The sequence below is a fragment of the Citrus clementina genome, unplaced genomic scaffold, assembly GCF_000493195.1.
Source record: "Citrus clementina cultivar Clemenules unplaced genomic scaffold, Citrus_clementina_v1.0 scaffold_2, whole genome shotgun sequence".
NCBI lineage: Eukaryota > Viridiplantae > Streptophyta > Magnoliopsida > Sapindales > Rutaceae > Citrus > Citrus x clementina.
Genome location: NW_006262688.1, coordinates 6,747,358 through 6,760,639, shown reverse-complemented (window position 1 = coordinate 6,760,639; position 13,282 = coordinate 6,747,358). Strand labels below are relative to the sequence as shown.

The 13,282-nt window shown below is 35.4% G+C and overlaps 1 protein-coding gene across 4 annotated transcripts; it reads left to right on the top strand.

The window, feature by feature from the left end:
• Nucleotides 1-1,589: 1,589 nt before the first annotated feature.
• On the top strand, nt 1,590-12,911 carry LOC18051590 (xanthine dehydrogenase 1). Of its 4 annotated transcripts, none has more exons than XM_024190078.1 (14): nt 1,590-2,186; nt 3,106-3,205; nt 3,289-3,397; nt 3,611-5,119; nt 5,959-6,201; nt 6,508-6,822; nt 7,402-7,641; nt 8,376-8,660; nt 8,778-8,999; nt 9,822-9,983; nt 10,690-10,824; nt 10,936-11,163; nt 11,817-11,990; nt 12,503-12,911. In XM_024190078.1, the coding sequence occupies exons 1-14, from the start codon at nt 2,048-2,050 to the stop codon at nt 12,743-12,745; spliced, it is 4,104 nt and encodes a 1,367-aa protein (XP_024045846.1). In that variant the 5' UTR covers nt 1,590-2,047; the 3' UTR covers nt 12,746-12,911. The 4 variants fall into 4 exon arrangements, with proteins under 4 accessions (XP_024045846.1, XP_006446106.1, XP_024045847.1 ...); XM_006446043.2 differs by having other exon boundaries at nt 1,591-2,186; nt 10,936-11,172; XM_024190079.1 differs by lacking the exon at nt 1,590-2,186 and having other exon boundaries at nt 3,118-3,201; nt 10,936-11,172.
• The last annotated feature ends 371 nt before the right edge of the window (nt 12,912-13,282 follow it).

The following is a 13,282-nucleotide window of genomic DNA, read 5'->3' as shown; positions in this document are numbered from 1 at the left end:
TAAATATTTAATCCATTAACTTTCTAACAATTTAAATTAATTTTTTTAACAATTTAAATATATAAAATACATCCAAAAATTAATTTTATTTGAATGTAATAAAAGAGAGATAGTTACCGATTAATGAGCAACAATTTCGTTTCTATCATCCTATGCTCATCCTTATGTCCATTTAGCATAACTCAATACATTACATCAGTTGAATTTTTTTGATGGCAAAATCAGTTAAATTTTGATCCAATTCATTTAGAATTTATTTTTGTCATGCTTACTCGTAATTACTCCATTTTTAACACGTTTTTTTTTCTCTGCCGGCCTGCACAGCACTGTCCAATCAACTTGAGTGACGTCACCTCTTCTCTCTTCTCTCTTCTCTCTTCTCTCTTCTCTCTTCTCTCTTCTTGCTTGCTTACTTGGCGTCTGAGCTTTAGGCCCCCACCGCCTCCGTTTTTTTTTTTTTTTAAATTATTAGTATTATTATTGTTATTAGGGAAAATATCCACCGTCCACCTATTTTTTACACCTTTTTTAAAAATACACAATTCTTTCATTTTTTAACTAGAATCCACCTAAAGTTACATTTTTTTTCACTTTTCCACTTCCGTTTGGAATCCGTTAAGAAAACTAACGGAAACTTAATAAAATGACCATTTTACCCCCAAAACGAAAATTACAATTTCACCTTAAAAAATACCAAAAATAATAAGATTTAATGATGAATATCATTATTGGTACTTTAATAAAGTACAAAAAAATCTTAACTACTAGAGATTATAACTCAATTAATAATAAAACTCTACTTATCTTAAATTCAATTGATGATTTGTGAGATTAGGCTATTTTTAATACTACTGTTATAATTTAGCATTCTAATTACAGATATATTTATAAAAAAAACATGCATTTGATGGTTATGGAATTAATTTATTTATTGACCGATGGGGAAAATAATTAGATTTAATCTAATTATTTTTTATAATTTTTAAGGTAAAATTGTAATTTTCGTTTTGGGGGTAAAATGGTTATTTTTTAAAGTTTCCGTTAGTTTTCTTAACGGATTCCAAACGGAAGTGGAAAAGTGAAAAAAAATATAACTTTGGGTGGATTCCAACCAAAAAATAAAAAAATTGTATATTTTTAAAAAAGGTGTAAAAATAGGGAGACGGTGGATATTTTTCCTTGTTATTATTATTGCTTGTACATTCATTTCAACGTTGTGGTTCGGTTTTGAGTTTTGATAGAGAGAGAAAAATAATATCAATAAAGAAAGAAGCCCAAGGCTTTCACAAAAAGCAACCGCCTTTACCAGCTTTACATGATGATCCCCGACAATCAACCCCGTCGTACATACGTGTCTACATTTGATTTGCTGGTTATGTGATTGTTTGGGCTGTTATGTTACACTTGAGAGTTCTGTCCACGATATGGTCGTTGTAGACGTGCTATATATTACGATGAGGTTCAGAATTTTCCGCGTGCAGACCGACAGGTAGGGGCTACTTGGCGTAAGCTTCAAACAGTAGGGGCTAAGTTGCAATCTTTCATTTCCCCAACTAACAAAAGCTAATGTCCGCCCGCCCTCCATCCAGATTTACTTTAAAAGAGTTGAAAACCGAACCAAAGTACAACTTGGACTTGTCGCCTCAATCACGAGATCTATCACTCGATGTCGTAAAATTTTGGCCTTTTCAATTACATCAGCATTTCTTTAAAAAGTCCAGACCATTTAACTCATTAAGGATAATCAATCTTATCCGTTTCCATTTCCATTTCCATTTCCATTTCCATTGAATGCGTACATGTGTATATCTAAATAAATAAAATATACATTTCCATTTCAGCAAAACTCGTGTGCAACACTTCGCCGTTGGCATAAACAAATCTTCCACATTTATTATTTTATTCCCTTTCATCACTGTTGGATCCGATACAGAATCTGATTCCAATTAAGGGTTTGTTTGATTGGGAATAATATTATTTGGTTCAGTACTTTTGTTTTCTTGTCCGGGTTGTTGGAAAATTTGTGTTTTTTGGTTGAGAGTCAAACATGGGGTCGCTGAAGAATGAAGAGGAAATGGAGCAAATGGGTGAGGGATGGACAAAGGAAGCAATCTTGTACGTTAATGGACTTCGTAAGGTGTTGCCTGATGGCTTGGCTCACTTGACTCTCCTCGAGTATCTTAGAGGTAATGCGACTTTTGTTTGGTTGAGTAGAAAATTTGTTTACACTCAGACCCACTCAAGCTTAAAGATTTTGCGGGTTAGGATCAATCTATCTATCAATCAATCAACAAACTTTGTTAGTTTTGCTTTTGATTTTGGACTGGACTGAGTTTCTGAAATTTGTATGGTTTCTTGTAAGAATAGAATTAGGAGAAGCGGAGGTTAAGTAGGTGTCTGATTGTTAATTCACCTTAGCTAAGTTTGATATCATGTGAGTTCGGCTTAGTTTTGAATGATTTGATTTATGTTGTGTTTTCAATTTAAAGTCACCACAACCAAGTTGTGTCCTTTTATTGATGATGTGGGTTGAGCTTAATAAATCAATCCTTGTTCCTTTTATAAATTGGAATTGATTTTTGGAGTGTGTTTCAGTTTTACTTAAAAGAGAGGGAGGGAAAGAGAGACTGCACTTTTAATTTTAAGTCAGCTGAAATGGGTATAAAATATGGGGGCAATGCTTAATTCTTGTGTTTGAATATCTTTTTTAATGTCTTTTTTCAAGGACCAATTATAGGTTTGTGAAGTTTGTGATTCAAAGCTAGTTTATTCGCAGTTGATCAAGATGTTTGTGCTCCATTTGGCTGCTGAAACATGTGATGAGTGGGGATGGATATTATATTTTGAACTTCGTTTTATTATGAATTAGTAAACTCCTCCCGTTTTCTTTCAAGTTCCACTTTGATTCTACACTCTCAGCAACTTAGTCTAATAACATGTTTGAGCTCAGTGATGTTTTTTTATGTTTTATTTTTTTTTGCTGCAAAGTCTTAAATTTTCAAGTTTCCCCTAATTCAGCTGATAGGATTATCACATGGTTGTTTCCTTTTTTCAAATCTTTCATTGGTTGAGGGAATCTAATTTGGTCTTTGTCTGGTATCATAGATATTGGTTTGACGGGAACAAAACTTGGTTGCGGTGAAGGTGGTTGCGGGGCTTGCACTGTGATGGTTTCTCGTTATGATAAAAAATCGAAGAAATGTGTGTGAGTTTCTCCACATTTCCTCTCTCTCACATTCTACCGTGTAAAAACCAAAATGAAAATATCATTGTGGAAAATTATTTCAGGCACTGTGCTGTCAATGCATGCTTGGCTCCTCTCTACTCCTTAGAAGGGATGCATGTGATTACAGTGGAGGGAGTTGGAAACCGGAAACATGGCTTGCATCCAATTCAAGTAATACACAATGCTTTTGTGCTTTTCATTTTGTATTGCTTGGCAGTTTTTGTTGGTATTAATTATAATTATTGTGACCCTGGATTTGGAGAATCATTAATTCTCTTTGGAAACTTTGCTAGCTTTTTGTTTCTTTATTTATTTCTTGTTTTACTCATTTTTTGCAGTGCAAATAAGTTATTGACTTCCCTGGATCTCCGTTACGTTCTGCAGGAATCGCTGGTACGATCTCATGGGTCTCAATGTGGCTTTTGCACCCCTGGTTTTATTATGTCTATGTATTCTCTATTGAGATCAAGTCAGACACCGCCTACTGAAGAGCAAATTGAAGAATCCCTTGCTGGAAATTTATGCCGGTGTACAGGTTACAGACCAATTGTTGATGCATTCCGGGTTTTTGCTAAAACTAATGATGCATTATATACCAACATGTCTTCAATGAGTCTTAAAGAAGGTGAGTTTGTTTGCCCTTCAACTGGAAAACCCTGTTCATGTGGAATGAAAAATGTAAGCAATGCAGACACCTGTGAAAAAAGTGTGGCTTGTGGGAAGACATATGAACCTGTCTCTTATAGTGAGATAGATGGAAGTACTTACACAGAAAAGGAGCTTATTTTCCCTCCAGAGTTGTTGTTGAGGAAATCAAATCCTTTGAATTTGAGTGGATTTGGAGGGCTTAAGTGGTATCGCCCCTTAAAACTTCAGCATTTACTTGAATTAAAATCAAAATACCCAGATTCAAAGTTATTGGTTGGAAATACTGAGGTTGGGATTGAGATGAGATTGAAGAGGATGCAGTATCAGGTTTTGATCTCTGTTACACATGTGCCCAAACTCAATGTGTTGAATGTCAAGGACGATGGCTTGGAGATAGGTGCAGCGGTGAGACTGACTGAACTCTTGAAAATGTTTAGAAAGGTTGTAACAGAGCGACCTGCTCATGAAACATCATCATGCAAAGCTTTCATTGAGCAAATAAAGTGGTTTGCTGGCACACAGATAAAGAATGTTGCATCTGTTGGAGGAAATATTTGTACGGCTAGTCCAATATCGGACTTGAATCCTCTCTGGATGGCTTCAGGAGCAAAATTTCATATTGTTGACTGCAAAGGGAACATTAGGACGACCATGGCTGAAGAATTCTTCCTGGGTTATCGTAAAGTGGATCTCACAAGTGGTGAAATTTTACTCTCAATATTTTTGCCCTGGACTAGGCCTTTTGAGTTTGTAAAGGAATTTAAGCAGGCTCATCGGAGGGATGATGATATTGCACTTGTGAATGCTGGAATGCGTGTCTATCTTGAGGAAAAGGATGAAGAATGGGTTGTTTCAGATGCATTGCTTGTTTATGGTGGGGTGGCTCCTCTCTCTCTTTCTGCAAAGAAAACAAAAACATTTATCGTAGGTAAGAGTTGGAGTCAGGAGCTTTTGCAGAATGCTTTGAAAATCTTACAAACAGATATAATTCTTAAGGAAGATGCTCCTGGTGGGATGGTGGATTTTCGGAAATCTTTAACTCTTAGTTTCTTTTTCAAGTTTTTCTTATGGGTTTCTCATCAAATGGAAGGGAAGAATTCCATTAAGGAAAGTGTACCGTCAACTCATTTGTCAGCTATGCAGTCATTTCATCGACCATCAATTATAGGTAATCAGGACTATGAAATTACAAAACATGGGACATCTGTGGGCTCCCCTGAGGTTCATCTTTCATCCAGACTTCAGGTATGCCAGTCTCGAAATATTTTGGTTTTTGTTAGATATTGGAGGTTGATGTTCATTCTTTTTGTGTATTATATTAATTCTATGTTAAAATTGTGTACTTTTTATTATAGGATATGGTATTAACTTTTATGGTGGCTACCTTCCCTAAATCCTACACATGTCTATATATATATGTGTGTGTGTGTGTGTGTGTATAAGTACTTAGAGTCTTCTGCTTTTAGATGCTTCTTATTTACAACAAATATTAAACCATTTTCATTGCAAGACTTCATGCATTCTGGTTTTCCTCTGATAGAGAATATGTCTCTGTGCACGTTTGCAAGCATGAGCACTTATGAAATCCCTTCTCTCTTTTTGATGTCTTGATGCTTCAACATACAATGGGAAATAGTTTCCCTTCAGCAGTGTGTGGAGTACATGACAAATGAGAGACTTAACTTGAGTCTCAACTGACATCAGCCATGCGTTAGTTGAATCTAGATGGTTGACCATTGTAATCCTTGTCCGCCTTTTTTTCTTCCTTAAGATTATTACAAATCAAATCATTTATTTGCTTATACGGACCTCTGGTAACAGTTCCCTAACTTATTCAATATCATGCTGACATAATATCTTTGTTGTAACTTTTTTTTTTTTTTTAATGATGATTGCTCTCACTGATGAGATTTTTCGAGTTTGGGTAGTGGACACCAATGATATCTATTGGATAATCTTCTTTTGGTTGCTAGGACAATATTTCCTAGTCTTTATCCTGAATTGCTTGCAGATTTTGATTTTTGCTTACCGTTCTGTAATATACTTTATCTTAATGACTTTGTTTTTACGATAATTTTCTGTAGGTTACAGGGGAGGCAGAATACACTGATGATACACCAATGCCTCCTAATTGTTTGCATGCTGCACTAGTATTAAGCAGAAGACCTCATGCGCGGATACTTTCAATAGATGATTCAGGAGCCAGGTCTTCTCCTGGGTTTGTTGGCATATTTTTTGCTGAAGATGTGCAAGGTGATAATAGAATTGGGCCGGTCGTTGCCGACGAGGAGCTATTTGCGTCAGAGGTTGTCACTTGTGTGGGTCAGGTTATGAAGATTTCTCTCTCCCTGTGTGTGTGTGTGTTTTGATTTCTTAGTACTGTGCTTTACAACCCCTTCAAGATGTCTTCTAGTGTTTAAAAGAGCTATTGATGGTAAAATATTAATTCTGGTGAAAGTTGGCCCTGTCATTGTCTTTATAGTGAAAATTCATGGTAGCATCACTTCATAAAATCCTAAAGATGACTGTAACATTAATTCTGTTAAAAACGAAATGAACTCATTGTCTATGCTATTTACAATGCAGATGAGTTATCTAATGGGGTTTTCCCATTATGTATGTATTACCTGCAGGTCATAGGAGTTGTTGTTGCAGAAACTCATGAAGAAGCAAAACTAGCATCAAGAAAAGTTCAGGTTGAGTATGAAGAGCTCCCTGCAATCTTATCAATACAAGAAGCCATTGATGCTAAAAGTTTCCATCCTAACATGGAGAGGTGTTTCAGAAAGGGGGATGTGGATATCTGTTTTCAGTCAGGTCAATGTGACAAAATTATAGAGGGAGAAGTTCGTGTGGGTGGTCAAGAACATTTTTACCTAGAGCCACATAGCAGTGTGGTTTGGACAATGGATCACGGCAACGAAGTTCATATGATTTCTTCCACTCAAGTAAGTTCCAGCCTTTGAAAATGGTGTTGCAAATGTGCACAGCTTGATTGAAAATGTTTAACTCCAGACTCATTGAGCTTCAAAATTCTGGCTTGAGATTGGTTCAAAACTCAGCCTTCCATGTCTCTCCTGCTTTTCACTCCCTTGCACTTATTTCGAATCTGTGGTCAGTGTCTCATGTCCTGCTGTTTTTCAAAATCTGCCAATTCTGGATAGCAATATTCGTATTCTTTGGGTTGTCTTGTGATTATTTAGTTATTCTAGTCCATTTTGTTATTCTGATAGAACTTCATGAACTTCCGAGTTTCTATTTCTTAGTAGGAAAGCATTTGAATTTGCTGTTGAAAAATGACGAAGTTTCACAACTGAGATTCGATTATTGCATTAAAATTTTTGTATATTTTGTTGAACTTGTGCCTTTCACTAGGCAGTTTATCTCTATATATTTTTCCCTTATGTAGAGTGATCATGTTCTTGCTGCTATGCTTGATATCTCACAGAATTGCTGTGGACAATGATGGTTCCTTATAGATCTTTATCTTGTAATAAAATTATCACAATTTCGTTCCCTTTATGCAGGCCCCTCAGAAACACCAGAAGTATGTTTCTCATGTTTTAGGTCTTCCAATGTCAAAAGTGGTTTGTAAAACCAAAAGAATTGGTGGTGGATTTGGCGGGAAGGAGACGAGATCAGCTTTCATTGCAGCTGCGGCTGCTGTCCCTTCATTTTTGCTGAATCGGCCGGTGAACCTTACGTTAGACAGAGATATAGACATGATGATATCTGGGCAACGCCATAGTTTTCTTGGGAAGTACAAGGTATCGTTTTGTTTATCAGATAAATTGGGAGTTCGACATCTAATTACTACACTGCATGACTGTGTTAGTAATTGTTGAAGCTATAATTGAAGGCATGTGTCTCATTAGTTAGTTCTTAGGAGTGTATTGTCATTGACTTGTCTTTCTATTTCTTAATTTAGAACTACATAATGCTTATATTAGTTTATTAGTAATATAAGACGGTTACAATATAGTCTTTAATGTTTTCGTTCTGCCTATGTGGCTCTTTCTCTGCTATGTTAACAACAATCTTCAAGTTGGTATGTGGAACAGGGGCAAAAAAGTTTCAATTTTGTATGCAGTAATTAAGTTTTAGAGACCATAGTATAGACTATGAATATTCCTTCATGATTCAGTCACACTGGATTAGACTACAGCTTTTATGTATATTTATGTATGTGTGTGTGTGTGTATTAAAAGCATGATGGAATCAAAAGATTTATTTGCATTTTTGATTATGTTATAAAATGGAAGATAATGAAAAAAGAAAATGGGGGTAGTCAGAGTTTAAAAGAGAAAGTCTTTGCCACTGGTACACTTTCAACTTTTTTTTTTTTTTAAGTTATTATCATTTTAGTTTTATGTTTGGAAAAAATTAAACCTACGAATTTGTGATGTTCTGTTGTTAAGTTTACCTTTCATTCAGTGAATTTATCTTTGCATCATTAGTTTTAATTAATGTATCAGAATAATGATGCAATTAACATGTTTAGGTTGGATTTACAAATGAGGGAAAAGTGCTGGCTCTGGATCTTGAAATCTACAATAATGCTGGAAATTCGCTAGACCTATCTCTTGCTGTCCTTGAGCGTGCTATGTTCCATTCAGACAATGTCTATGAGATACCAAATGTTAGGATTATGGGAAACGTTTGCTTCACTAATTTCCCAAGCAATACTGCATTCCGAGGGTTTGGCGGTCCTCAGGGTATGCTTATAACTGAAAATTGGATTCAAAGGGTTGCTGTAGAAGTCAGGAAAAGCCCTGAAGAGATTAGAGTAAGTTATATGAGCTCGTTAAGCTATTTTTCATGTCAAGTCACTGTCTTTATCCAGTATATTATATTTTTCATTTGCTGATCTTTCTTTTTGTTTCTTAATTGATGTCATTTTCAGGAAATTAATTTTCAAGGTGAAGGATCAATTTTGCATTATGGTCAACAACTTCAACATTGCACACTGTTCCCGCTTTGGAATGAACTGAAATTATCCTGTGACTTCTTGAATGCTCGCAAAGAAGTTGACAACTTTAATCTGAACAACCGATGGAAGAAACGTGGTATTGCTATGGTGCCGACAAAATTTGGCATATCATTTACATTGAAGCTCATGAACCAGGTAATGTTGGAACTATACATGTACTGTTTTGCATTGGCGTTTATTTGATCAAAAAATTGGACATTACCTACCTTAAATGATATTATCCAAGGATGATTGAAATATTTGCTCGAAGTAGTAAAGAAGGTTGAGGGGAAGAGGCAGTTAAGATGTATCTGAAAAGAGGTTCTGACACTTTTAACTTCATTGCTCGAGGCCAAGGTCTAGATCTAGTGGTAAGAAGTGGCCTTCCTAGGACTTAGTCCTGAGTTCGAGCCTCACTAGTGTGTGTGTGTTTAAATAAAAAAAATTTCATTACTCATGTCACTTTGTTGAGCAACCATTAATGCCAAAAGTTAAGCTTATTGGTATTCCCAATAATGATGTTTAAATTCTATGTCGCTCTATGCCCCTTTTGGTTTAGTCTTTGAGTCACTAGAAAGCAGATATGGAATTGGAAATCTTCATTTGAAGTGAGGGACTTGTATAAGAAAGGAATACTCAAAGAGACTATTCTGGAAAAGAAAACAAAATGTTTGAAAGAGGAAATATATGCAAATCTGTATCCTTAAATTTTTTTGGGCCAAGTCAATAGTTGCTTTGCTAATGCATAGAAGGGCCATTTGGTTAAATTAATTTGTCACTATGCTTAACTAGGTATTGGTTATCATTCTATTGTCTTGTTAGCCATTTGCCCTTTATCATTCTATTGTCTTGTTATCCATTTGCCCACTATGTTATAATGTAGGTTATTTCCTTTTACTTTTCATATTTCTGATCTGAAATGATTTATTTATGTTGATGAGGATTCTGATTGTGTACCTTTCTTCTTTACAACTCTAGGCAGGTGCTCTTGTTCATGTCTATACAGATGGTACTGTTTTGGTTACGCATGGAGGTGTTGAGATGGGACAAGGTTTGCATACAAAAGTTGCTCAAGTTGCCGCGTCTGCTTTTAATATTCCTTTGAGTTCTGTGTTTGTATCAGAGACGAGCACTGACAAGGTAATGGAGCAATATTCACAGAAATGACTGGCTAATTTCCGTTGAAAGTAGAATGATATAATTAAGATGTTTTCTACACCAGTCAGATCTCTTTTCTGCATTTATGATTACATTTAAACATTTACATATTTCATCTGAGAGTGTTCATTAGCTTCAATAACAGATAAAAGTCATTTTCCTCCTATTAGGCTAAAGCAGCTAGGGGCGTGTCTAAAACTAAGCCAATCTCAGGTGTAATGTTAAGATAATGTTGAACTAGTTGCTCAATTTTCTCTGCGAGAGAACAATACTCCAACTATATTGAAGCCAATATGAATAGCCGTAAGCAAGAAATTTGAGAACATACTGAAAATATACTGCCAACAATTGTTTATGCTAGATAAATCCTCTCCAAATCAACTTAACGACGTTCTAACAACTATCTCTGATCTTTTTTCTTTTTGGTTTATTTTAATAACCATTATATATTTTAACTGCTAGTATTTCAAGAAATAAGAGACAAATTTTACTTGATTCTTTGGATTTTCACTTAATAAGTTTCCTGTGCACTTTAATGCTTGCATTTTAAGAGAAGTATCCCTTTTTGTTTTATTAAACCTTTTCTCTTTCTGTTATGCACTGGTCTGTTCCTTGAATTAGTTTCTAGTACCCTGGTAGCTGCCCATTCTTATATCTTGTTGTATTTGCATTTGCCAAAATAAATTAGGTTCCTAATGCATCGCCAACAGCTGCCTCTGCAAGTTCTGATATTTATGGAGCTGCAGTTTTGGATGCATGTGAGCAGATTAAAGCTCGGATGGAACCAATTGCTTCTAAGCATAATTTCAACTCATTTGCTGAGGTTCACTTCTGTTAATAGTTCATTCCTGCAGCTTTATTTTTCTTCTGATAGTAACAGTTATTTTCATCTATCTAGTACTCAGAAAATTATTGTGTTTTGCAATATTCTCAGCTCGCAAGTGCATGTTATGTTCAACGTATAGACCTTTCTGCTCATGGATTTTACATTACACCAGAGATTGACTTTGATTGGATAACTGGTAAAGGAAACCCATTTAGATATTTCACCTATGGGGCTGCATTTGCTGAGGTTGAGATTGACACATTGACTGGAGATTTCCACACAAGGATGGCAAATGTTATCTTAGATCTTGGATATTCATTGAATCCAGCCATAGATGTAGGACAGGTGCTTTTTCTTTTCTGTTTTTATTTTTCCAATGATCTGAACTTCATAAAACTTTATGAATTACATGATTTATACTTCTAATAGTTTTCTTGCACAGTATAATGTCTGATGGCTTTTCCTCGGAAATGTTTTTGTTGCTGTAATGATCTCAAGAAGTAATTTAGTACTCCGTGTACTTTTACTTAGGATGGAATGTTGATACAGTTTTGCATCAAACTAGAATTGGTGCATAAAACTATACTTTGCTATTCCGTTTATGAGGGGGTGAAAAAAAAAATGATACGCAGAAGGCTTTTGGTTCTTATAGGTTGATAACTCATAGCCCATATGGAATATGGATAAATTTATGAATTCATGTTTATCTTGGTAGCCACTGTTAAAGAATAGAATATGTGGTGGATTTATGAGAAATGGATGAAGGTACGATTAGGATATAAAAAAACATAGAAGATGTTGGCAGGATATGCTGGAATTTGTTAGAGCTAGATAATCTTTTTAGTTTTGACACTTACCTCCTATCTTTTAAGTTTTGGCACTTACTTCCTAGCTTAACTTTTATATATGTTTGATAGATAGAAATCTAGGCTATTTGTGCAAGTCCATTATATGCCAACTTAATTTTTCATTCTGAACTCTTAATTCAGATTGAAGGAGCATTTATACAAGGTCTGGGTTGGTTAGCGTTGGAGGAACTGAAGTGGGGAGATGCGGCTCATAAGTGGATCCCACCTGGCTGTTTGTACACATGCGGACCTGGAAGTTACAAAATTCCATCTTTAAATGACGTCCCCTTGAAATTCAATGTTTCACTATTGAAGGTATATTTACAACCAACTGCATACATTCTCAAGTGTACTCACATGCACACCAACTATGACTTATTACACAATATTTTCATTTTAATGTGTAGTCATGACCATCACCACCTCAAATATATAGTAAGACTGAAATCCGGTTGCATCTGGTAAACTTAATGAAGAAAATGAACTTAAAAATGGTCATAGCATTTTTGGGTGCTGGAAAGAAAAAGCAAAGAAAGAAAACAGGAAAACGAGCTTATTCTTTTGAGGTATTGAGTGAACGTTTAATACGATTGTTGTGAGATTAAAGAAGGGTTGTATTTTCAATATCTTTCTGAAACAAGTAGAAATGATTTTCATGTGGATAACATCACCATATTCAGAGACCAATGCAGATGCTGTTACCTTCTGAGACATGTTAATCATCACTTCAGAGAGGAACAGTTTGAACTAGAAAGATGAAATTTATCCATTTGTTACATGGGATCTAAATCGTTCTGCATTCTAAGTTGTGTCCTCTATAATTGCAGGGTCATCCTAATGTAAAGGCCATCCATTCATCGAAAGCTGTTGGCGAGCCTCCATTTTTTCTGGCTTCATCCGTCTTCTTTGCAATCAAAGATGCCATTTCTGCTGCTAGAGCGGATGCAGGGCACACTGGGTGGTTCCCTCTTGATAATCCAGCAACACCTGAAAGGATCAGGATGGCTTGTTTAGATGAATTTACCGCCCCATTTATAAACTCCGAATACCGCCCCAAGCTTAGTGTGTGATTAGCATGTAGCCATTGGTATTAATTTGGACAATAATTTTTCATATTGCGATCTTGCTGGTCCGTATTTTTTGAAATGCACGTTAATTTTTTGGAATTAGCATAATGCATTTGTAAATACTGTGAAGTAATATAATGGAGTATACACTTCCAAAGACTTTTTCTCATTTCTAGTTCCTTACTGATTCAGCTTTATGTTTGAAAAGGGAATTAGGCATTACGAGGAGCATTAAAATGTGGGCTGGTAATATGATTAATTCTCTTCTGTGGACGTTCGCATATTATGTAACACAAATTGGAGCCTTGAAGCGTTTATTATGTGTAGTAATACAATGTTGTGTTGGAGCAAAACAAAAATGTGTTGCAATTACTTTTTGATTAGTGGGGCCACTTGTTATCATTAAGTCGCACACACTTCTATAACATAATAGCAATCCTTCAGAGAGGAGCAATGGTAATGGGTATTCGATTTAAAGGAGGGTATAGCTTTTCATTACACTAATATTATCAAAGTTTGGAATCATAACAGCTTTTGTGA